The sequence below is a fragment of the Pan troglodytes genome, chromosome 4 (assembly GCF_028858775.2).
Source record: "Pan troglodytes isolate AG18354 chromosome 4, NHGRI_mPanTro3-v2.0_pri, whole genome shotgun sequence".
Taxonomy (NCBI): Eukaryota; Metazoa; Chordata; class Mammalia; order Primates; family Hominidae; genus Pan; species Pan troglodytes.
This window is the reverse complement of record NC_072402.2, coordinates 36,650,283-36,677,270: the sequence shown is the minus strand read 5'-3', so window position 1 is coordinate 36,677,270 and position 26,988 is coordinate 36,650,283. Positions and strand designations below refer to the sequence as shown.

The 26,988-nt window shown below is 36.1% G+C and overlaps 1 protein-coding gene across 6 annotated transcripts in view; it reads right to left on the bottom strand.

Annotated features, from left to right (window-relative positions):
* Positions 1 to 2,556: 2,556 nt before the first annotated feature.
* Positions 2,557 to 26,988, bottom strand: part of HOMER1 (homer scaffold protein 1) — a 142,500-nt gene continuing 118,068 nt past the window's right edge. For 3 of the 6 annotated variants that reach the window (XM_054684276.2, XM_054684274.2, XM_024356591.3), the window contains 2 exons: positions 26,888 to 26,968; positions 2,557 to 5,957 (listed from right to left, as the gene is read on the bottom strand). In XM_054684276.2, the coding sequence (XP_054540251.1) occupies positions 5,769 to 5,957; positions 26,888 to 26,968 (270 nt within the window). In that variant the 3' untranslated portion in view covers positions 2,557 to 5,768. The remainder of the gene's footprint in view (positions 5,958 to 26,887; positions 26,969 to 26,988) is intronic. The other 3 variants (XM_016953092.4, XM_016953093.4, XM_054684275.2) reach the window with 1 other exon arrangement.

Here is a 26,988-nt window from a genome sequence, read left to right as displayed (position 1 = left end):
CTGTAGTCCCAGCTACTCAGGAGGTTGAGGCAGGAGAATGGTGTGAACCTGGGAGGCGGAGCTTGCAGTGAGCCGAGATCACGCCACTGCACTCCAGCCTGGGGGATGGAGCGAGACTCTGCCTCAAAAAAAAAAAAAAAAAAAAAAAAGGAAGACATTAAGTTCTGGCACAACCAGAATTGACCACAAAGTCACCCAGTACTGACAGCAAAACCCATATCTTGTTGAACTACTATACAGTGTCAGGGGATGAGTTTTATAGGTTTACAACTCATTTCATTAAAAACTTAAGAGATGAGCTGCTTTCCCAAGGCCGAATAGTTTGCTGCTTAAATTTTATAGATTAAAATTATGCATATAAAGAATTACTTACTTTCGTTGGATTATTGGAAGTTTGTAAGTTTTAAAAAAATTGAGTCCAAAACATATTGCATAAATGACACCTGCAAAGAAAGTAAAATTTATAACTTCATAAGAAGTACTGTAAACACCAAAGAAGACTGAAGACGTTCAGAAGACCAGATGTGAAATATTTAGTTAACAAGTGCCCTAACAGAGATACTCTAGAGAAGCAAGACAGAAAAGCCAAAAAAACTGTACCACAAATATGAGCAAGGCCTCCACCTTTTCACCAGTGAGCTGGATAACCAGACCAATAACCATGGGAACAGCAGGTAGAATCATTTGAGCCTCTTCCCTTCCTTATCCCCCTCCCCTCCCATAGGAATACCCCTGGAAAGGCCACTATCCATAGAAATAAAATATCAATTAGTACAGTGCCTATCACATAGCAGATGTTTAATACATACTTCTTGATGTTCCATTTCAAACTGAAGTCAGAGAAAACATTCACTTCAACTACATCTGCTTTCTAGTCATGCTTCCTGAGATAGTCATTCCTTATAAACTAAGGTAGAATAATCAAGTAAGTCATATCCACAATTCATATAGATCTGACTGACAATATATCTGTGTATATAGTGAAGTAGTTATAATACATAGGTAACAAGAAAAATCATGAATGTTGATAAACACAAAAGATTTTTCTGTGCTACAGAAATGACCTTATATTTGCATTTATTAGGCACCCATTATCTTCACTTCTTGTTGTTAGAAGAAAACAGAGTAATACCTCTATCCCTGGGTATATCTGATACGAAAACAACCGACAAAAGTAGGTCAGGAGTTCAAGAGCAGCCTACGCAACATGGTGAAACCCCGACTCTAATTAAAATACAAAAATTGGCCAGGCGTGGTGGCAGGTGCCTGTAGTCCCAGCTACTCAGGAGGCTGAGGCAGAATTGCTTGAACCTGGGAGGCAGAGGTTGCAGTGAGCCAAGATTGCACCACTGCATTCCAACCTGGGCAATAGAGTGAGACTCCATCTCAAAAAAAAAAAAAAAAAAAAAGTAGGTCAGAATCCCACAAAATGGTGAGTTCTGAATGTCAGGTGTCTTACATTGGGTTACAAATCCTGACAAGACAAGTGACAGGGTTTTCTGAAAGTCTCTGAAACTCAGTGCCATCTCGATCTGTTTGGTTAAAAGCAGCAGCAAGGTAGGAAGTAGTTGGTCTGTGTCTCTGGCTATCCTGATATGCCTTAGATAAAAACTGAAGGCAGCATGTTCCTGCTCTTTTTTCTGCATCTGCTTTCACAAAAAATATCCTCTTCCCACCCAGATATAATCTGGGTGGCTTCTGGAATATGTCCTTTAACCTACACCTGATCTTAGCCAAAAGGCCGAGAAGCGGTGTGTCCTTTAACCTAAAAGAGAGGTCTTTACAGAGATCAGAGACTTGACAAGAAGTCGACTAGGAGTTTGTGGCCTTCTGTCTATTCTAGTCCTGATGCAATTTCTCCCTAGTTCATGTTTTTGGTAAAAATCACTTAAAATGTTTTTTTTTTTTTTTCTATTTAGTGTACTAAGCAGAAACCACTAGGCAGTGTAGTGCTGACTGAGTTTTTGAGTTTTCTGGGATATGATTTTTAGCTATTTTACTATGTAATATATAAACAAAAAATGCTAAGTACCCACTACTTTAATTCAGTAACTTTGCTTGTATTTGCGTGACATCTATATATCAGTTTCTCATGAAGAAAAACTATCATAAAAATTTTAAGGTAAAATTTAACATGAATATTAGGAAAAAATACACTTTCGCAATTTGGAGTAAGGTGAATGACACATCCTTTCCTTTTCTAGTAATTTCTAAATTTAGAAATTGAGAAATTTTCTAACAGTGTCAATCTCAACTACTTCTTACCTGAAAGGTTTCTTAAGATTTTGTATAAATTAATTTACTTCATGCTATACATTTAGGAGGCAAAAATTCAATGAAAATCATTTCATGACTTCAAGCACAGAATTTCAGGATGTCAAAATCATTTGATATCAAATAAATGCAATGGTTAAAACAACAATAAGAATCCACTGCCATCAAACAAACTTCCCCCGACCTGCCTCCCATTCCAGTACTGACAAAATCAGGACCACAAGGAGATAAATGACTGAAGTGTATATGCTTCAGTTAAATAAAAACATGGGAGACTGTAGCCCACATGTTAAAGAATACATTTAATTTTAACAGGGCAAATAAACTAGTTTTTAAAGGTAGTGGTGGTGTTGGCTTAATTTTGAGTGTTCCTTTTATTTCCACCTGAAAAAAAAAGTGAGCTTTTCCTCTAACTGCTTCCCAACAGTTCAATGACAGCAGAACATCAAATCTATGATGGTACTGGAGATCTTCTACGGAGACAAGGAGAGATGCAACTTCGTGAGCATGTTTTAGTCTGCAGAAAGAAAGTGGAAAAGAGAAAGAGAGAGAGAGGAGAACAAAAACTAATTTTCCAGGCAGGGGAATACTTATAAAACCTTTTATGTCAAAGTTAGGATTTCACAACATAACACACTAATGCAAAATCCAGTAGCACCTGAAAGATTTAAGTAAATGCTGTCATCATTTAAATGCTTTTAAATATCTGTAAAAGACTGGAGGAAAAAAAGATAAAGTACATTCTCCAGAGAACAAATGTATTTCAAAATAAAAACTGTATTTTTGCTTTTCTTTTTTTTTTTTTCAATTTTTGTTTTTGTACAAGATTCAATAGTTATCACATATTAACTTATACACAATGGGATCAACCTCCTCCTCCATGTCGCTTCAAGTCCACATGTTCAGGCTATAGTCCCCAACATTATTTTCTGAGAAATATATTACCACAGTTTGATTTAAATATAGATACAGTATATAATACTTGTCTCTGGGAAAAATCAAATTTTAATATGCAAATGTTTATATAATACAGAAATGGAAAAAACTACAGTAGGCACACAACCTAATTATGACTTGTGGATGATGATTTCTACATACTCTCCTACTGTAAATGAATAGTTAAAAGTCTTAAGAAGATTTTATTTATATGTGCACTTGTGTCCACCTTATCCCATATACTGTACATGTCTATTGACAATCTGGGAATTTAAAGGTGCAGCCCTCAAGAGATTGTTAAATCACTAAAAAAGGAAACAATTAGGCTCTATTGGACAAGAAAAACACTCACAAAATTTCCAATTTTAAATTTCATATCAGTAGGAAAGTATTAAAAATAATTTTCTGTATATACATATGGGTATATGTATATATTGAATCACACATATGTCCCACATTATCAATACAATTCAAATGGAGACATTTTGGTGAGTTTTTTCATTAAATGATCACTATGTCAAAATTTAAAAATATTTTATTACATCATTAAAATAATTCACTTGCCATTTCAACAGCTTACACTGTTTTTTAAATTTTTTTAACTCTTCATACTAAACTCCCTGATCCCTAGTGTTAAATCTCCTATTTAAATTAAAACTTGGTGCTCTTTGTTACTCAGAAACTGATGGATAAAATCACATTTACTTCAAAATTCCATCAATCAAATACATTTTGTTACCTGATTTATCAGAGAAATATCTCAGCTCTGAGCATGTGTATCTAAATTATTCTCCCTATAATATATAGGTGAGGAAAATATCCTAAAATAGATGGAGGTAACGTACATGATGTTACAGCACATATAATACATGATTGTTATAAATTTTTCAGAGACACCTGAAAACTCACTTTAGAAACTAACTTCAGAAACAAACCATTTATTTTTCACTCTAATGTAAATTAATATGTATGTATTTACGTACATACACATACATAAAAAACAAAATTGTCTAGTATTGAGTAGCTGTTTATGAGTGAAAAAATGGTTACAAATTGGTTAATTAGCTTAATTTTGTACTTAACAATTCGATCATTTTGGGGTACAAACAAGAAGTCAGTGCATTTATAGACTCCATAGAGTCAGTTACTCAAGCATACACTTTAAAAAAGAGCCCTCCTCAACATCACAGGCATTGTACAGCAAGAATATATGTACTCTGATGCAATTCCTACTTTATAAGCAGACTAGACAGCACTTGGCTTACTTTTAAAATAGCTTCGTAAAAGAAATATATCATATAAAGAAATGCATGTTTGCTAAAAGTCTTTTAAAATTACATCAAAACAACATTAAAACCTGTTCACTGAGAAGAGCCTATTGAATTTAATTCCTGTTTTCAAATACCTAGTTAACAGTTCAGAATATTGCCTTGTGAGGTTTGAATCAAGGTGTGATTGATGTGTAGAGCCAGATAGAGTACATGACTCCATCTCTATCTGCCACGATCACAATTTAGATAGAGTCCTCTGATCGGCTGTTTGATGTAAATGGACCCCCTTTAAAATAGCTATACACCTTAAAATTATCTATAATAAACAGTTCCCCAATAACCATTATTATTCGTAAATTGAAATGCATTGATCATTCAGAAAAGATTTCTTGCAAAATATATAAATAAATTTAACTGCATATTCTGTAAATATACTTAACATTGCTAGACCAGCCTGTCAATGACGGGCTGCTGTATTTCAGTACTGTGTGTCAAATTTATTAGAAATTTAAAAAGAAAAATTTCTGAGGGACTCAGCTGCCTTCGTTAGTTGGCTTTAAAATGTGTAATAAAATGGGAGACAATATCTTCTCATAAATACATGGAATCAATATGGAAAAGTAAACTATACAACAGACAAGATTAGAGAACACCAGAGTGTACCAGAGTAGTCACCAGAGTGAAATATCTTCCAGCACAAAAAAGGGAAGAACTCTATACACCCAGTTATAGTATATTTCAATTAAAGATACAGCTCTCTCTCACTCCTGGCAAGAATTAATTGGTAATGGCACTGCTTCTCAGCAGTGCAAAAATATCCTGAGAAATTATTCAGATTACAACAAAAGACAGGCTTTCATCACTAAGTTTTTGCACAAAACACAGCTCTAGATATCGTAAATAAATTAATTTAAAAAGCAGATAATCTTCACTGTGTTGAACACAAAAAGGGGATGTGACCTAGACATTGTTAATTCTCCCATTAGCTAATATCAGGAAAAAAGATTGCATTAAGTGTCTATTTATAACTTTCTAGTTAACTATGGCCAATAATATACATGGAGGTAATTTGTAGTTCAAGTTTTTCATCTTTTTTCCCCAACTAGCTACAAGCTGGATTCTAAAATTTACAGTGAAATATACAATTCCAATTTCAAAAGATCCTCCTCCTGGAGGAGTGATATTCAATTTTTTTTGTGTGTGTGCAATCTTGATGCAGAGCCTAAACAGTCCTATGAAGAGAGACAGTGTATCTTTTAATTAATTGGCACTGAAATTTCACTTTCCTTAGCTGCATTCTAGTAGCTTGGCCAAGTTATCTCGTAATTCTGTTAGTTCAAATATCTTTCCATCCAGAATTTCTAAGAGTGTCTTCAGGTTATTGCGAAAAGCTTCTTGTTCATTCTGACTTTTCTCCAGACGTTGCTCTAAGTCAGACAGTTGTCCCTCCAGGTCTTTGTTCCGAATTTCTACTTCCTTCAGAAACAAAAGTGTAACATGTATATATGTCAATTCATCACTTAGAAAACAATACAACTCTCTGTTATTACCAATATTGTGGTAATCAATGCAGTTTGACTGTCAGGATGAGCTGCAGAATCTTAATTTAGCACAATTTAAGGAGATTTTAGACTTGGCCATCCCAGAGAGCAATACGATTTTAATGACTGGCTTGGTTATCAATCTATCTAACCACTCAACGAAAATCTACTGACTCATTACTTTGTGCCAGGCAACACTCTAGGTACTTCAAATACCAAGACAGGCTTGAAGACCTATTTATGGATCACTTAGATCTCATTTTTATTGCTGTCCACCTATTTCTCCTAATGCATAATTATTAGCAATCACAGGTGAAAGCAGGCAGAGAAAGAGAAAGAAATTAACTTTTTCTGTTTACTGGCAACTCTAGAGAAAGATTTAGACAAGAAAGTAACTCTCTAAAATGTGATTTTAGGATCCTCTGAATATGTTATTATTTGCTTTGCCTCAAAATCAAATAAATGTATATGTAGAGAGTATCACTCAATTGCTAGAAACTGTAGTGAAGATACATAATAACTGTACATATTAGAGAATTATAAGTTAACAGTTCCAATACATTGCAAACCAAGGGAAAAAAATGACAAAAGGAAATCAAATGTTCATGACAACAAAAAAAAACACTAAATGATTTGTTTTTGACAGAATAAACTCTGGCACACTTAAAAATTATTTAGCGGTTATTACTGCTTTTGTTTTTTTGTTGTTGTTTCTTTTTTTTGAGACACAGTCTCACTCTGTCCCCCAGGATGGAGTGCAATGGTGCAATCTTGGCTCACTGCAACCTCCGCCTCCCAGGTTCAAGCCATTCTCCTGCCTCAGCCTCCAAAGTAGCTGGGATTACAGGCACACGCCACCACACCTGGCTAATTTTTATATTTTTAGTAGAGACGGGGTTTCACCATGTTGGCCAGGCCAGTCTTGAACTCTTGACCTCCAGTGATCCACCCGCCTCGGCCTCCAAATGTGCTAGGATTACAGACGTGAGCCACCACGCCTGGCCTATTACTGCTTTTAAAATTGTCTCTAAATGTGAAAAATATAATAAAGTGAGTCTAAAAAAATAAAATGACATAAATCAAGCTAACGATTTCATTTTGGTTAAAAAATCAGATTGAGAAAAATGGGAGAAAGCCAACTATTACACTTTAAATAAGCAATTCAGATAAGCAATGAATTGAAAGTTGTTATATATCTGTTCTGGAAAGCTCACTTTTACATTTGAGAGAAACTAAGTGACTGACACAATTTACATTAAGATATATAAACTATATGGGACAACGAAAATATCTTGATGTTAGTTACACAACATGATAGCCTCAGAAAATAAGATGTTTCAAAATGTTAATACATCATTTAAATGTTAATCTCTAAAGGAATTCTATCAAGTCTAAAGGACAGTGGAAATTTAAAAAAAATTAGATCACTGAAAGACAATCTGGTAAATGTTAAATGAAAAGAACAGACTATAAAGTAGCTCACTGAAACTGGCAAAAATTCGTATGCATGAGGACAAACACTAGGAATTAATGTAGAAATAGGAAATAAAAAATAGTTCTGGTGTTGAAATTACAGACACTTTTTTCCAAAAATTTATTCTTCTCTCAAGTTGGATAAAGAATGAAAAAAAAATTAAGAACTAAATTTTTCTCACAATGTAAAAATTAAACTTTCAAGAAAAATAATTAGGGCAGGGCTCACGCCTTTAATCCCGGAACTCTGGGAGGCTGAATCACCTGAGGTCAGGAGGTCGAGACCAGCCTGGCCAACATGGCGAATCCCTTCGTCTCTACTAAAAATATAAAAATTAGCCAGGCGTGGTGGCAGGCGCCTGTAATCTCAGCTACTCGGGAGACTGAGGCAGGAGAATGACTTGAACCGGGAGGCAGAGGTTGTGGTGAGCCGAAATTACGTTACTGCACTCCAGCCGCCTGGGGTGACAGAGTAAGACTCTGTCTCAAAAAAAAAAAAAAAAAAAAAAAAAGGAAATTGGCTCAAATACATTTAAAAAGTAATAACTCTGGGTTATCTTTGTCAGTGGTTTGACAAGGCTCAAGGATGCTACAGATGAGTTGCAAGAGCCTGGGAAAATATAAGAAAGGAATCAAGCAGCTATAATGATTTTTAAAGGAAGAATTTAAGGAATCGAATCTCAAACTATTGACTGTTAGATGTTAGCCAGGTATGTTTCCAATCTCTTCACTTTGGTTAATCTGCAAGGTCAAGATAAGTAAATTGAGAGGAGAATCTCAAACTAATAAAATATTTATAAATTCAGAAGCCAAACACATGGAGGTTTTAACTATGAGGGAGGACACAGATCCTGAGATCAAATGTAAAAATTCCACTCATGACTGCACAGCATGCTCTCTTGCCTGCTTAAACAATAAGCTTAAGGGTAGAATGTTTCCAACTATAAAAATAGACCAAATGTCATTCACTAGCAGACACCCACTTCACCAGGCACCACCCAGTTTGCCCTCTAAAGCCCTCCCAAAAATGAAAGGTTCCCTTGTTTCCTTGCCAATCAATGCAACAGTCAAACATTTTCAATGGAAGCAAGCAAAACACAAAATTCCCTCAGCTAATAAAATTGTGTTATTCTCTCTAGAATGAATCCCCTACTCTAAGCATCTCTCTGTTTGCAGGAATTTTACTAGTTAGATAACAAAAAGGACCTAATACACTGCTTGATGGTGCTAGTCTATTTTTAGGCAAAGAGAATATGTTCCTAGAGCAAGAATAGACAACTTAGAGCACAGGAGCCAAGAGGTAACAGAAGCCATGGTGAGTGGCACTTCTTAGGTGTCTACCTTTTGTCCATATATATATATACACACATATATTTATAAATATATATTTATAAATATATGTATATATAAATACATAAAATATATAAATATATATTTATTTATATATAAAAATTATTTATATAAATATATTTATATTATATATATTTTTATATATCTATAATATATATTATATATATTTTTATATATCTATAATATATATTATATATTATATATCTATTATATATATTAAAATTCTGTCTGTAATATAAATATATCAATATTTATATATTTATATATTTATATATTATATAAATATTTATATATTATATAAATATTTATATATTTATATATTTTATATATAAAAATATTTATTATTTATATATTTATATATAATAAATTTATATAATAAAATATATATAATATATTTTATATATATATAATAAAATATATATAATATATTTTATATATATAATATATAAATATATAAATATAATATATAAAAATAAAAATATATAATATATTTATATATAATAAATATTTATATACATTTATATTACAGACAGAGAATTTTATATACATATATTCTGACAACAATAACTTCAGCACCTTTTGTCCATATTTTCCAACCAACCTTCCCTTCTTGCCTTTCTATTTGCTATTTTCTTGTACAGAAGGGGTCTCACTATGTTGCCTAGGCTGGTCTCAAACTCCTGGGCTCAAGTGACCGTCCTGCCGCGGCCTCCCAAAGTGCTGGGACTACAGACGTGAGCCACCACGCCCGGCCTTGCCTTTCATTCTCCTTCCAAACTCATTCTTCTGCTCATTATCATTTTGGCTCTGTTATTTCCCTCTTTTCCTTTACTAATGTAAGGCACACACCAGGGGCAACTAGAGAGAGGCATTGTTCAGCCCTGATAAAGCACAGTAGACCAGAATCATCAACTCCCTCCTGAGTGCTTTAAAAGGTGGGAGAGGATTCAAGATGGCTGACTAGAAGCAATTTGTACTTGCCTCCTCTACTAAGAAGAACCGAAATAGTGACTAATCATACTTCAAATGGATCATCCAACAGAGGACACTGGAATTCAACAGAAAAAGTGACAAGAAATACCTAAAGCAAGGAAGAAGGAAGTCGGCTTGGCCAGGATTGGTGGGGAGCTGAGATTCCCCAATATGGATAAAGGGTAGAGAACCTCAGTGGTCCATATTTCCACCATGAATCCTGCAATCTGAGTCATGGGAAAATCTCTTGGCTCTTACAGGCACTGGAAACTAACACTGCTGGGAGACTGTGTGACAGCACTGCTCTCGGGAGAGCACTAGCACTGGGTGCCACACAACCCAAGACCTAAGCTGCAGCAAGGCCCCATTTTAGAGCCCCACCTCCAATAAACTGCAGTGTCCTAGAGCCCAACAGTGCTGTAGCTAAGGCTCAAGAGAAACATGGGCTGTTACACCCAGTGCTTAGGTGCAAATGACTGCAGGCTACTGCACCCAGGCTGAGTGCCATCAAGGCACAGGCTACCACCGTCAGGGCTGAGGCATGAGTGGCGTGCACATTTCCCACACATCAGCCAAGGCTGCTACCAGTGAAGGTGGCATTGTCCTTCTGAGCAGCAGAACAACAATCTGAGCATTCCTGGGGATTGCCCCGCCCCTACCTACCATGGCTGGCACCTGCACATACCATCAGGGGGCCTGAAAACTAGCCTAATTGGCCTGGCTTTGATCCCCCTCCATGTCACAGCATATAATCGGGGGGTAGGGGGAGTGAAGGGATTGCCCAGCCCAGTCCACCAATGTTGGCACCTAAACACTCCTCCCAGGGGAATAAGGTTGGGCTTACCTTCCTGGCTGCTACCACCACAGCTGGCACCTACCTGCACATACCACCTGCAGGCCTGGAGAATGGCCTATCCAGCCCTTTGCAGCCACTGCCAACACCAGCATGCACTGCACGGGACACAGAGGATTGTCCCACCACTGCCATCGTCCATACTACACCAGTTGCCCAGGGGTCGGAGAACCCACCCACCCTTGCACTGCTGCCACTACTGGCCTCCAAGACACCAGGAGACCCCAAAATCAGCTTGCCTGGAACTGCTAACACTGGTGCAAGCAAACACAGCCCTGGAGCCTAAGGACAGGCATACTTGGCCCACTGGTACCACCATCAGGGTCCAAAGACTGGCCCACCTGGTGTCCCAGTCCCCAGCAAAACTTCACCACAGCCTCCACGAACTGCACCCTAAGCCACTAAGAAAATCACAGGTACTATTGATGCTATTTACAGCCAAAGAAATCATACAGAGACCATGCTACTGAACACACTCGGAATCAAAGCCAAAGTGCCCTGTGCATTGATGCTATTTACAGCCAAAGAAATCATACAGAGACCATGCTACTGAACACACTCGGAATCAAAGCCAAAGTGCCCTGTGCATCCAATAGCGTAGATACATCTACAGGAAAGAATCTTCCCCTATGAAAGCAAATTTTAAAAGTTGGCAGAAGTGACTGTTACACCAGATGTGTAGATATCAGTGTAAGAATACATGAAACATGAGAACGCAATGAAATGTAACACCTTCCAAGGAAAAGAATAATTCTCCAGCAATACATCCCAATCAAAACGAAATTCATAAAGTCCCCCCAAAAGAATTCAAATTATTGATTCTAAAGAAGCTTAGTGAGATACAAGAGAATTGTAAAAAACGCACAAAGAGGCCAGGTGCAGTGGCTCACGCCTGTAATCCAAGAACTTTGGGAGGCTCAGGCAGGCACATTGCTTGAGGTTAGGAGTTTGAGACCAGCCTGGTCAACATGGTGAAATCTGTCTCTCCTAAAAATACAAAAATTTAGCTGGCCATGGTGGTATGCACCTGTAATCCCAGCTACTCTGAAGGCTGAGGCAGGAGAATCACATGAACCTCGGAGGTGGAGGTTGCAATAAGCCAAGATCATGCCACTGCGCTCCAGCCTGGGCCACAAAGCAAGACTCCATCTCCAAAAAAAAAAAAAAGTACAAAGAAATCTGAAAAATAATTCAGGCTATGAATGAGAAATTTACCAAAGAGATATACACTATAAAAAAGAATCAAACAGAAATTCTGGATATGAAGAATTCATTGAATGAAACAAAAAATACATTCAAAAGATTCAACAATAGGCCAGATCAAACAGAAAAAATACTTTCAGAACTCAAAGACAAGTCTTTTGAAATAATATAGACAAAATAAAGAAAAAGTAATAAAAAGGAATAAGCAAAGCCTCTGTGACATACGGGACACCATAAAGTGGCCATAAAATATGCAAATTATCAGGGTTCCCAGAGGTGAAGAGAGAGCAAAAGGGTAGAAAACCTATTTAATGAAATACCAGATGAAAACACCCCAAATCTAGCAAGATATTTAGACATCCAGATACAGGAAGCTCTCAGATCCCCAAACAGATAAAATGAAAGAAGGTCTTCTCCATGGCACATTATAGTCAAATTGTCTAAAGACAAAATTCTAAAAAGAACAAGATTTAAGCATCTTGTCACCTAAAAAGGACCCCCTTCAGACCAACAGGGCATTTCTCAGCAGAAACCTCACAGGCCAGGAAAGAATGGGGTGATATATTCATAGTGTTGAAAGGAAAAACAAAAAACAAAACTGCTATCCAAGCATACTACATCCAGCAAAATTATCCTTTGTAAATGAAGGAGAAATAAAGTCTTTCCCAGAAAAGCAAAAGCTGAAAGAATTCATCACCACTATACCAGCCCTACAAGAAATGCTCAAGGGAGATCTAAGTCTGGAAATGAAAGGATGACATTTTCCATCCTGAGAACACATGAAAGTATAAAATATTGTTAAACACAAATAAAAAAGAGAAAGAATTCAAATGGTATCACTACACCAAACTACCAAATCACAATGAGGAACAATAGGAGAAAAAGGAAGGAACAAAGAACAAAACAACCAGAAAGCAATTAGCAATGTGACAGAACAAAATCTCAAATATCAATAGTAACCTAGAATGAAAATAGATTACATTCTCCACTTAAAAGATACAGACTGGCTGAATGGATTACAGTTATGACCAACTGTAGTATGCTGCTTACAAGAAACATACTTTACTTGTAAAAAGGCTTACAGATCAAAAGTAAATGTATGGAAAAAGATATTCGATGAAAATGGAAACCAAAAGTGCACAGGAGTAGCTATACCTATATCAGATAAAATATACCTTAATCCAAAAACAGTAGAAAACATGAAGTCACTATATAATGATAGAGAGATCAATCCAGCAAGAGGATATATATGTTCCCAAAACTGGCACACCTAAATTCATAAAGTAAATATTACTAGATTGAAAGACAGATAGATTCCAATACAATAATTTGTGTGGTACTTCAACACCCCACTCTCAGCATTAGACAGATCATCTAGACAGAAAATCAACAAAGAATCATTGGATTTAAACTGGACCTTGGACAGACTGTACTTAACAGACATTTACAGAACATCTTTTTTTTTTTTTTTGAGACACACTCTAGCTCTGTCACCTAGGCTAGAGTGCAGTGGTGCGATCTCAGCTCACTGCAACCTCTGCCTCCCGGGTTCAAGCGATTTTCCTGCCTCAGCCTCCTGAGTAGCTGGGGCTACAGGTGCCCACCACCATGCCCGGCTCATTTTTGTATTTTTAGTAGAGACAGAGTTTCACCATGTTGGCCAGGCTGGTCTCGAACTCCTGACCTTGTGATCTGCCCACCTTGGCCTCTCAAAGTGCTGGGATTACAGGCATAAGCCACCTCGACTGGCCTACAGAACATCTTATACAACAATTCTTCTCATTACCACGTGGAACATTCTCAAAGACAGATCATATGTTAAGCCACAAAACAAGTCTCAACAAATTTTTAAAAATCGAAATCGTATTAATTATCTTCTCAGACCACAATGGAATAAAACCAGAAATCAATACCAAGAAAAACTGTGGAAACTATACAAATATATGAAAATTAAACTACACGCTCCTGAGCAACCATTGGGTCAATGAGGAAATTAAGATGAAAATTAAAAAATATTTTGAAACAAAACAGAAATACAACATACCAAAACCCATGTGACACAGCAAAAGCAAAAGCAGTACTAAGAGGCAAGTTTATAGCAATAAATGCCTACATCAAAAAAGTAGAAAGATTTCAAATAGCAATCTAACAATGTGCCTCAAGAAACTAGAAAAGCAAAAAAAAAAAAAACCACCAAACCTCAAAATAGCAGAAGGAAATAATAAAGATCAGAGGAGAACAAAACAAAGACCAAAAAATAAAACAAAAAAATAAAGGATCAATGAAACAAAAATTTGGTTCTTTGAAAAGATAAACAAAATTGATAAATCACTAGCTAGACCAAGAAGAGGAAAAACCCAAATAAACAAAATCACAAATGGAAAAGGAAGCATTACGACTCACACTACAGAAATACAAAAGATTACGAGAGACTATTATGAGGTATACATGAACAAACTGGAAAACCTGGAGGATATGGATGAATTCCTGGAAACTTACAACTTACCAAGATTTGAATCAGAAATAGAAAACCTGAACAGACCAATAATGAGTAGCAAGACTGAATCAGTAGTAAGAAGTCTCCCAACAAAGAAAAATACAAGACCAGAGGGCTTCACTGCCAAATTCTACAAAACAATAAATAACTAATACCAATCCTCTTCAAACTATTCCATAAAAATTGAAGAGGAGGGAACTTTTCCTAACTTATTCTATGAGGCCAGCATTACTCTGATACCAAAAACCAGACAAAGATACAACAAAAAAAGAAAACAATAGGCCAATATCCCTGAAAAACACAGATGTAAAAATCCTCAACAAAATACCAGCCAACTGAATTCAACAGTGTATCAAAAAGATGATACACCATAATCAAATGGGATTTATACCAAGGAAACAAGGATAGTTTAACACAGAGAAATTAATAAATGATACATCCCATCAACAGAATGAAGGAAAAAAATATGATCATCAATAGATGCAGAAAAAACATTTGATAAAATTCAACATCGCTTCATGATAAAAATGCTCAAAAAACTAGGCACAGAAGGAACATGTTTCAAGATAATAAAAGCCTAAGTGACAAACCCACAACTAACATCATAGTGAATGAGGAAAAGCTTTTCCCTCAGAGATAGGGTGAGACCCCTACCTCTCACCATATATACAAATCAATTCAAGATGGATTAAAGACTTAAATGTAAGACCTAAAACTATAAAATTACTAGAAGAAAACTTTAAAAAAAACACTTCTGGACATTGGTGTAGGCAAAGACTTTATGTCTATGACTTCAAAAACACAGACAACTAAAACAAAAATAGACAAATTAAAACAAAACAAAACAAAAATAAAACAAATAGACAATATATTAAACTAAAAAGCTTCTGCACAGCAAAGGAAACAACAAAGAGACAACCTGTTGAATGGGAGAAACTACTTGCAAACTATTCATCTGACAAGGGACTAATATCCAGAATATACAAGAAATGCAAACAACTCAACAAAAAACCACAAATAACTCCACTAAAAAATGGGCAAAGGACATAAATAGAGAGTTCTCAAAAGAAGACATATTATGGCTAACAGGTATATTAAAAAATGCTCAATATCACTAATCATCAAGGAAATACAAATCAAAACCAAATAAGATATCATCTTATGGCCAGGTGCGATGGCTCATGCCTATGGTCCTAGCACTGTGGGAGACTGAGGCAGGTGGATCACCTAAGGTCAAAAGTTCCAGACCAGCCTGACCAACATGGTGTAAACCCCATCTCTACTAAAAATATAAAAATTAGCTAGGCATGTTGGTGGGCATCTGTAATCCCAGCTACTCAGGAAGTTGAGGCAGGAGAATGGCATGAACCTGGGAAGCGGAGCTTGCAGTGAGCCGAGATCGCGCCACTGCACTCTAGCCTGGGTGACACAGCGAGACTCTGTCTCAAAAAAAAAAAAAAGCTATCATCTTACTGCAATTACAATGGCTATTATCATTACTTTCAGATAACATCAGAATTGAATGGACAGAATGACTATCATTAAAAAGACAAAAAAGAACAGATGCTGGTGAGGATATAGCGAAAAGGGCACTCTTTTACAGAATGATTCATGTAAATTAATACAACTGCTAAAAACTATTTGAGATTTTTTTTTAAAAACTAAAAATAAAAAACTAACATACAATCATGTAATCCCAATACTGGATATATGTCCAAGGGGAAATAAATCAGTACATCAAAGGGATACCCACACTGGGATGTTTATCACAGCACTATTCACAATACTAAAGACATGGAATCAACCTAAGTGTCCATTAGCAGATAAATGGATAAAGAAAATGTGGTATATATACAATGGAATATTATTCAGCCTTAAAAAGGAGTAAAATCATGTCATTTGGTGCAACATGGATAGAACTGGAGGTCATCATGTTAAGTGAACTAAGCCAGGCACAGAAAGACAAATACTGAATCTTCTCACTGATATGTGGGACCTGAAGTACTTGATCTCATGGACATAGCGTGTAGAATGATGGTTACCAGAAGCTGGGAAAGGTGTGATGGTGGGAGGAGAAAATGAAAAAAGATCGGTGAATGGGTATATATTTACAGTTAGATAGAAGAAGTAAGTTCTAATGTTTGATAGCAGACTAGGGTTCCTATAGTTAGCAACAATATATTGTGTATTTCTAAGTAGTTATAAGAGAGGGATTGAAATACTACCAACACACAGATAAGTACTCAAGGAGCTGAATACCTCGAACACCCTGACTTGATCATTACACAGTCTACACATGTAAAAATTATCACGTGTATCCCATAAATATGTAAAATATTATCTATCAATAAAAGGAAACAAAGGCAAAAACAAAGTATAAAATCCTACTGGGCAGGAGGTTATGCTATTTGTTAAAGAGCCTAAAATACTACAATGATTAAAAGAAAATTAAATAACAATTATGAATACCACCAATGGCACCAGATCAGCTTAATTTCCTTCCTTCCTCCCTCCCTCCCCTCCCTTCCTTCCTTTCCTTCCCTTCTTCCTTCCCTCCTTTCCTTCCCTTCTTCCTTCCCTCCCTCTCTGAACCTCCCCCTCCCCCTTCCCCCTCTTCCTTCTTTCTCCCTCCCTCCCTCTCCTTCCTTCCTTCCTCTTTCCTTTCTTTCTCTTTCTCTCTCTCTCTCTCTCTCTCTTTCTTTCTTTCACAAGGTCTCATTCTATCACCCAGACGTACACGTTTCTTTCTTTCACAAGGTCTCATTCTGTCACCCAGACGTGCAGTGGTGCAATCATGGCTCCCTGCAGCCTCAACCTTCTGGGCTCACATGATCTTCCTGCCTCAGCTCCTGAGTAGCTAGGACTATAGGTGCACATCACCATGCCCAGCTAATTTTTAAAATATTTTTGTGGAGATAGGGTCCTACTATGTTGCCCAGGCTAGTTGCAAACTCCTAGTCTCAAGCAATCCTTCTGCCTCAGCCTCCCAAAGTACTGGGATTACAGTACTAAACTCAGCTTTAATTTTCTATAAATTTAAATCTTGCATCATTTAATCTAAATAAAAGCTGTAGAAAAATTGACATCTGATATACTTCTTAAGCTCTTATGAATAAGATGCATTATTGCCCTATAAGACTGTTACCTTCTATATAATAGGAACTATAAATAATCAAGACAAGTAGAATAATTTAATAGAAAAATGGGTAAAACATACACACATTTTGAAGCAGTTATTCAACAATTACATTTTCTATGTACTAGGCATTGGGGATAAAGTAGTAAATAAAACAAAGATGGTTCTTGTTTTAATAGAACATACATTCTATAAGGAAGACGCTGGCTATAAAGAGGTAAACAGAATAGATTTCTGGGCAGCCAAGGTAATAGTGACTGTGTACACTGCAATCACAGTCCTCTATCCTCCCCAAACTATATAAACTATACAAACTATACAAAGGCATGCAAATTCCATGACTTCGACATAACTAGAAGATACAGAACAATACAAACATCAAATTGCCTTTAATTAGAAAATATAAGCACCAATTTCCAGCAGAGGTATTTCTCAAGTTCTCACTCTAACCCTTTGCAAAAGGGAAGGCAGAGTTGTGGGGGCAATGCCCAGAAGAGTAGAGAACAAAAGGGCTCAGACTAAACTACGGTAACCCCAAGAAAGAGAAAACCACTACCAGTGTGAATGCCAGAATACTGAAAAAAAAGTTCTAGAAAACCAGAGCAGACTATAAGAAAGGAACTTAACAGTATAAACGAAACTTGAGGAGGTAGTCTTAGAAAGGCTGAAGACAGTTCCAAAAAGCAGAAGATAAAAGGAAGAGAAAGGAATCTTGCGGGGTAAAGGGAAAAATAAGCAAGAAAGGAAAATTTAAGACCAAAGAAAAACTATTAAAGGACATACAATCTTTCTTCTGATTGTCTCTGCAAAAGAGGGTGTTTTTGAACTAACAATTTATAAACCACCCCAAACTGCTATTCTATCCACAAAATGCAAATGTGTAAGCAATCTTCATCTACACAAACTATTACAAAAGGAAATAGAAAATAGAAAATACTAAAAACACTTGAGTAGATGAATCTTCCAAAAACCAACTATGAATCAGAAGAAAACTCTAACTCAATATTCCACTCTGAACTAAATATTCTCAAATAAGCATTTAAAAACAAGTTTGAATTATATATTGAAAAACTTAGAATAGAAATAGGTAAACAAAACTCCAAAGAACAGAAAGGTTGATTGAACTCATGAGAGAAACGAAGAAAAAGGCAAAATCTATCAGAAATGAAAACCGAGTTATAAGGACCCAAGGAAAAATAGATTTGAATAAAACTATTTTTAATTCAATTATTACTTATTATTTTAAATAATCCTAGAGAATGAAAGTGAGATAAAGTAAAGAAAACAGAAAGAGGTTGCAAAAAACAAAATCAAATTACACAAGATTGGAGCTCCTGAAGAAGAAAAATAACACATTAGAACAGAACTAGTATTTAAAACTTTTATGCAAGAAAACTTCCTGGAAATAAAGAAAAACCTGGATATACAAATTAAAAAGGCCCACTGTGTACCTGGGAAAACACCCTCAACAATGTATTTTGTGAAATATTCTAGTATATCGTTTAAACTTTATTTAAAAAATAAAGGAAAAATCCTCAGGGCACACAAGCAAAATGAGTCCAAAACTTATAAGGCAAGAGAATCAGACTGGAATCAGATTTCTCAAAAGAAATATACAAAACAAGGCAATAATGGAGTGTCATTTTCAAGTAACTCAATGAAAGAAAATTATGAACCAGGGATTTCATATTAAATATCTTGCCAAGCTCTCACCCCAATACTGAATATATGAGAAAAAAAAAAGTTTAAATAAGCAAGATCTCAGAAAGTATGTATCCATGAGCTCTTTTGCAACCATCCACAAGAAGATAAGCTTTATCCGACCAAGAGATCACTGTGGAAACTTCAGAAAAAGGACTTAATGGTGAGTGCTATGATTTGAATGTGTCCCCTCCAAAATCCAAGTGTTGAAATGTAGTGGCCAATGTGATGCTATTAAGAAGTGGAGCCTTTAAGAGACGATTAGGTCATGAGGGCTCCTCTCCTCATGAATGGGAGTAAGGTCCTTATAAAAGAGGTTTCCCCTCCAGTGTTGCCGGCTTGCTCTTCCATCTTCCCCGATGTGAGGAGGCCGCATTCATTCCCTCTGGAGGATGCAGCAACAAGGCAACATCTTGGAAGGGGAAAGCAGTCCCACAACCAAACCCGCCCGTACCTTGACCTCGGCTTTCCAGCTGCCAGAAGTGTGAGAACTTTCTGTTCTTTATAAATTACCCAGATTGTAGTTTTCTATTAGAGCAGCACAAAAGGACTAAGACAGGAAACATTTAATATATTTAATGTATAAAGACTAAAACAAATGTAGATGATAGTTAAAAAATAATCTGTTTAGTATTCTGACGAGGTAGAAATAATGCAACCAAAAAACAGGAAGAGAAAGAGAAAAATGAGAGCATAACAAGCACATTATTATTAAGTGTGTTAATAATTCAGAGTCAAAGGATATCATTAAAAACTAACAAACCAGGCCAGGCACGGTGGCTCATGCCTGTAATCCTGGCACTTTGGGAGGCCAAGGTGGGAGGATTGCTTGGGCCCAGGAGTTCAAGACCAGCCTAGGCACTAGAGTGAAACCCCACTTCTACAAAAAATTAAAAAATTAGCCAGGCTTGGTGGCACACACATGTAGTCCCAGCTCCTCGGGAGGCTGAGTAGGGAGAAATTCTTGAGCCCAGGAGGTCGAGACTGTAGGAATCTGTGATTGTGCCACTGGCCTCCAGCCTGGGTGACAGAGTGAGACTCTGTCTCAAAAACAAAAAACAAACAAACAAAACCCCCCCCCAAAAAAACCAGACAGTATACGTTTAAATACGAACACAGGTAACTAGGAGCATTTTAAAGGGGTGGAAGTTCAAAGGTAACCACTACAACAAAACTAAGACCATTTTAAATATCAAGAGATATTTAAAAATCAAGAGATAGTTAAAAAGAGCAAAGAACACATCATATAGAAAAATTATTAATACAATGCACACACAGAAATGATAACAATGAATTGAGACCAAACATAAAAATCATATCAATAAACATGAATGAGTTATCTACTAGAAAATATTTTCAGTTGGGTCACAAAGCACTACCCAAGTATATGAACACAAGACACACAAGCAGCATTGATAAAAACTGATAAAATATTATGTCACCGAAAAAGCAGCAGTAAATTACGTAACATAGAAATTATACAAATAAAACACTGTGATCCCAATGCAATAGAACTAGAAATTAATAACTAAATCAAAAGATTAAAAAAGACCCTTCCACCAGGAAATTAAGGGACTTTTTATACCTTTCATACAGCTGTTGTATGAAAAGGAAATAAAGTCAAAATTACAGAATTTCCAGAAATAATAATGAAAACATTAAATATCAGAATCTATGGGATATACTTAAAGCAATGATCAGAGGAAGATCTACAGCCTGAAACACATATATAAATAAAAGTGAAAGAATGAAAAAAAGGAATTAAATCCCCTTTCAAAATGCTAAAAAAATAAAAAACAAAGCACAAGGCAGGAATAAATAAGATAAAAACAGAAATTCATAAGGTAAATTCATAAGTGGCACTTACTAGTTAATCAAAATTTTGTGGTGTTTTTTTTTGTTTTTTTTTTTTGAGATAGGTCTTGTTCTGTCTCCAGTGCTAAAGTGCCATGGCACAATCACGGCTCACCGCAACCTCAACCTCCTGGGCTCAAACGTTCTTCCCACCTCAGCCTCCCATGTAGCTGGGACCACAGGCATGTGCCACCGCATCCGGCTAATTTTTTGTAGAGACAAGGTCTCACCATGTTGTCCAGTCTGGTCTCAAACTGCTGGGCCCAAGCAATCTTCCCGCCGTGGTCTCCCAAAGTGCTGGAATTACAGGTGTGAACCACCGCACCTGGCCAAAATCTTTTTTTTTTTATGTACGAAAAAAAAAAGCCAGGCGCAGTGGCTCATGCCTGTAATCCCAGCACTTTGGGAGGCCGAGGTGGGCAGATCACGAAGTCAGGAGATCGAGACCATCCTGGCTAACACGGTGAAACTCCGTCTCTGCTAAAAAAATGCAAAAAATTAGCCGGGTGTGGTGGCATGCGCCTGTAGTCCCAGCTACTTGGGAGGCTGAGGCAGAATAGCTTGAACCTGGGAGGCAGAGGTTACAGTGAGCTGAGATCGCGCCACTGCATTCCAGCCTGGGCAACAGAGTGAGACTCTGTCTCAAAAAAAAAAAGAAAAGAAAAAGAAACTTCACAAAGTAGACACATCACTACTAACTTTAGGTAATCAAAAAAGACAATGAGAAAGAACAAGTATATCAAATAAGAAGTATAAGACTTCCCATTGAATACAGTCATGCACAGCATGACAATGCATGACAATGTTTTGATCAACCATGAACAGCATATGCAACAGTGGTCCCATAAGATTATAAGGGAGCTGAAAAACTCCTATCACCCAGCAGCTGCCATACCATCACAGCACAATGCCGTACTCATGTGTTCGTGGTGATGCCGATATAAATAAATCTACCGTGCTGTCAGCTGTATAAATGCATAGCACATACAATTATGTATAGTACATAATACTTAATAAAAATAAATGGCCATGTCACTGGTTTATATATTTATTATACTATACTATTTATTACTATTCAAGTTATTTTAGAGTGTACTCCTTCTACTTATTTAAAAAAACATTAATTATCTGACAGCCCCAGGCAGGTCCTTCAGGGGGTATTCCAGAAGAAGGCATTGTTATCATAGGAGATGACAGCTCCATGCCTGTTATTGCCCTTGAAGACCTTCTAGTGGGACAAGATGTGGAGGTAGAAAACAGTGATACTGATGATCCCAACCTTGTGTAGGCATCAGCTAATATGTGTGTTTGTGTCTTCGTTTTTTAAAAGAAGTTTAAAAAGTTTTAAAAACATTTTTTAATAGGAAGAAAGGTTACAGACTAAGGATATAAAGAAAATAGTTTTCTACAGCTGAATACATGTTTATGTTTGCAGCTATTACAAAAAAGTAAAAAGTTAAAAAAATTTTAAATGTTTATGAAGTTAAAATGTTACAGTAAGCTAAGGCTAATTTATTATTGAAGAAATAATATTTTAAAAAATAAATGTAGTGTAGTCTAAGTGCAGTGTTGATAAAGTCTACAGCAGTGTATGGTAATATCTTAGGTCTTCAAATTCACTCACCACTCACTCACTGACCCACCCAGAGCAACTTCCAGTCCTACAGTTCCATTCATGATAAGTGTCCTATTCAAGTGTACAATTTTTACCTTTTCTACTGTATTTTTACTGTACCTTTTCTATCGTTTCTACTGTATTTTTACTCTACCTTTTCTGTGTTTAGATGTGCTTAGATACAAATACATGAATACTTACCACTGTCTTACGAGGGAGGGAGGGAAAAGAAGGGAGAGGGAGAGGGAGAGGGAGAGGGAGAGGGAGAGGGAGAGGGAGAGGGAGAGGGAGAGGGAGAGAGGGAGAGAGAGGGAGAGAGAGAGAGAGAGAGAGAGAGAGAGAGAGAGAGAGAGAGAGAGAGAGAGAAGAGAGCCATCCAGAATAAAACAAAGCAAATATAGCCAAAATGACATTTGGGGAATGTAAGTAAAGGGTATATAAAAAATTTCTGTATTATTCTTGCAACTTTTCTGTAAGACTGAAATTATTTCAAAATAAAAAGTTTAACTAAAGAACTTATTTATGTAACCAAACACTGCCTGTTCCCAAAAACCTATTGAAATAAAAATAAATAGCTTAAAAACAAAATAGAAATAAAAAACAAGATCATTTCAGATAGTGATAAGTACTAAAAGGAAAATAAAAAATGGTAATACTACAAAAAATACCTGGGATGGGGTGTGGGGACTGTAGCATAGTGCTTAAATTGGGAAGTCAGAGAAATTAACATCTGAACTAAGACCTAAACTAAAAATAGAAGCCAGCCATCTGAAGATTTGGGCAAAGAATTCCAGGCAAAGATATTCCACATGCTCTAAGGTGAAAATGCACTCGTGACTTCAAGATACAGGTAAAGACTAAATGCATGTGAAAAATTGTTCAATGTTATTCATAATTTAAAAATTAACTAAATAGTTGAGTCACTTCATTTCTTAAGAGATGGCAAAGAACGGGTCCAGGGGGTACCAATATCCAGTGGGTACCCTGCTTTTCCAGATGTCAATTTCCCAGCATAAGAAATTTTAAAACATTGACACCAAGCAATTCTTGTTTGAAAGTTTATCTTAAAGAAATAATCAGAAAGGCAAAGATTTATGAAAAAGGTTGTAATATTACTTATTTATAGCATAACACTGGAAACAACATAAACTGCCATTACTATAGGAATGCTGGAAGAAAACTATGATACCTCTATATGGGAGAATTCTATGCAGCCATTGGGCTTATGACATAAAGTTAGATAAAAATGTATATAAACAAAAAATGGTATCTATATTCATCTCTTATAAAGAAAATATTATCTAAACCAACACTGGGACAAGGAAATGCCAGTTACCTTGCCTTAAGATGACAGGATTATGATTTTTTTAATATTATGGAATTATGATTTTATACTAACCTTGCTAAGTACATTTTTTGAAATTTTTCTAATTTTTTTTACAATGGGCATGTTTTTCATAGACATTTATAACAGAAATATCCAAATATTGCCAAATATCAAAAACTCATAAATTAGAAAAACTGTATCACGGTATCCTTAATTTACCAATAACTATACATTTTCTATCCACATTCTACTCTAAATACTAATCCAACTCTAAATACTGCAATTTCAGGATTCTTTTCCAAGGAATTTAATGATTCTGTACTGAACTTATGAATGGAGTTCAAGGGTGCTGGGACTTTTGATAAACAGGAGATGTTTCTGTGGGAGGGAGAAGGCTGCAGAGGAGGAAATTTCTTTGAATTGGAAAAAATATGTTATTTTCTGTAGCTTGTTCTTTTAGAATTCATCCTCAGGTTTTCTAAAAGCTTCCCTGTCCTGTTCTAGGTAGGTTGTTTTGATAATATTTTTGATATTCAGTGAAAGGATGGGTAAGAATTATATTCACAATTTCAAGTGCCAGCTATAAAATTCAATTACTGCTCTATCAATGATGAAATCCATTCATTCACACATTTATTGAGAAAGGGTCTCATTCTGTCACCCAGGCTGGAGTGCAGTGGTGTGATCATAGCTCACTGCAACTCCCAACTCAAGTGAGGCTCAAGTGATCCAAGCAGCTGGGACTACTGCTTGGTGCACACCACCACTCCCAGCTAATTCTACTGTTTCATTTTTTTGTAGACACAGCATTTCGCTATGTTGCCCAGGTTGGCCTTGAACTCCTGGCCTCAAGAGATCTTCCTGCCTCAACCTCCCAAAGCACTGGGATTATAGGCATAAGCAACTATGCCTGGCTTCAAATACATTTAGAATTATCAACATTAGAAATTTGATATAAATATATCATCTCTTTGTTTCTCTTCATAAGTGAGACAATGTAAATGTGTATATAACTGAAAATACTTTTTAAAAGAATCATTAAGGATGACTTGACTGTTTGTTGCTTGAAGAAGTGTGGTAATGCAGAAAGAACAGACTTTGGAATAAAACAAATCTAGGCCTCATTACTTTCTAGCTAAGTGCCTTAATTAAACTTGTTAACACCTTTGAACTGCTGTCTTCTCTTTGAAAATGGGGATACCTCACCTGCTACTGTGAGAATTAGAGCTAATGTAAGTTAAGTGCTTAACATATGCCTGAATCATCGCAAGTACTCGAAACCCAAAACAAATGAGAGACAAAACTTGACTGAACTTCCCCCTTTCTTCCAGCCCTGATTCCATGCTTCATATTTAAGTTCTACATCAGGATTTCTCAACCTTGGCATTATTGACATTTTGGGTTGGATAATCTGATGCTTAGCAGCATCTCTGGCTTTGTCTACTAGATATCAGTGGCGCTCCACTAATTGTGAAAATAAAAAATGTTTGCACACATTGCTAAATGTCCCCTGGGCTTCAAAAGTGCCCCAAGTTGATGACCACTAATCTATATAGATGATTAAAATATACAAACGGCATTTAATAGGGCCAACCAAAACAAGTGATCTCATTTTTCCCAGACTACTGAAAGCCAGTGATGGGAAGGGGAGAGGTAAATATTCCATTTTATATAAGGAATCTGTTTATTTCATGAAGGATTATTATGAAGGGGTTTAAAGCCCATGTCTTTGACTACTAAAATAACGTATTTTGACCATTATCTTAGTGGTCAAAGATTTGGATTTTAAAATTTGACTGTCTCCATTTAAATATAGGTTGGACAAGTTAACCTCTCCAAGCTTCAGTTTCTTCATCTGGGTTATTATGACTGTTACGTGGATTAAATGCATAATACAGGTAAAGTGCTAAGCCCAGTGTCAGATATGTTGCAAGCACTCAATAAATGTTGGCTGTTCTTATTATAATCTAGGTCCTCTTTCCAATCCTGGGCTTTCAGGTCCCTCTTATTATGCCTTATCTCAGATTCCTCACTCTATACATATACTTATTTCTACTCCAAAGTCATCCTAACCCTTCTTTATTGAGGCACCTAACCCTGAGGGTGTAAGAAAACTGCCTGAGCTGGCAAGAGAAGACTTTGGTAATAAATTCTGAGAAATCTTCCCTTACCATGTCTGACTACCACTGACACATGATGTTTTTTGTACACTGGAATCAGGAAGAATACTATTTATGCAGAAAAAAGTGAGTAAAATTAATTACACTGAAGAATGAAAAGTACTAATTTGTGTTCCATTAGGGCACAACTATTGGTATAATTCATACATTAGTACATTGTAAAAACAAAATAATAATAATAATAATGTTCCCAAATTGAATGAAATCAATTTGCAAATTTTTCTTTAAATTCAGGGTTTTCTTTCTTTCTTTTCTTTCTTTCTCTCTCTCTCTCTTTCTTTTTATTAAGACAGGATCCCACTCTGTTCCAGGCTGGAGTATAGTGGTGTGATTATGACTCATTGCAGCCTCAACCTCCTTGGCTCAAGTGATCCTCCTCCTCAGCATCCCAAAGTGCTGAAATTACAAGTATGAGCCACCATGCCCAAACCCAGAGTATTTTTTTTAATTAAAAGTAGAAATTTCCAAAAGGATTTACTAAATAATTTACAATTTATAAATGACCATCTATGATAATTATAAGCTACATAGATGAAGTTATCAAGTAACTTTTTAAAAATCAAAGATTAGGCATGAATCAGAAGTCCTGGAAAAGAAAAATGACCAAAACCTACAAAATGGAGTCTCAGAAAAAAAGTCAGTGCTATGTGAAAAAATGATGCCTTTCTATGCAGAAGTGAATAACAATTTTTACTACAGCTCACCTGTAGTTTCTGAGTCAAAGAATCCCTCTGTTCTTGTAGTTCTCTGGCATTATCAATTTCTTGTTTTAACCTTTCTATTTCCTAGAAAAGACAGAGCAATG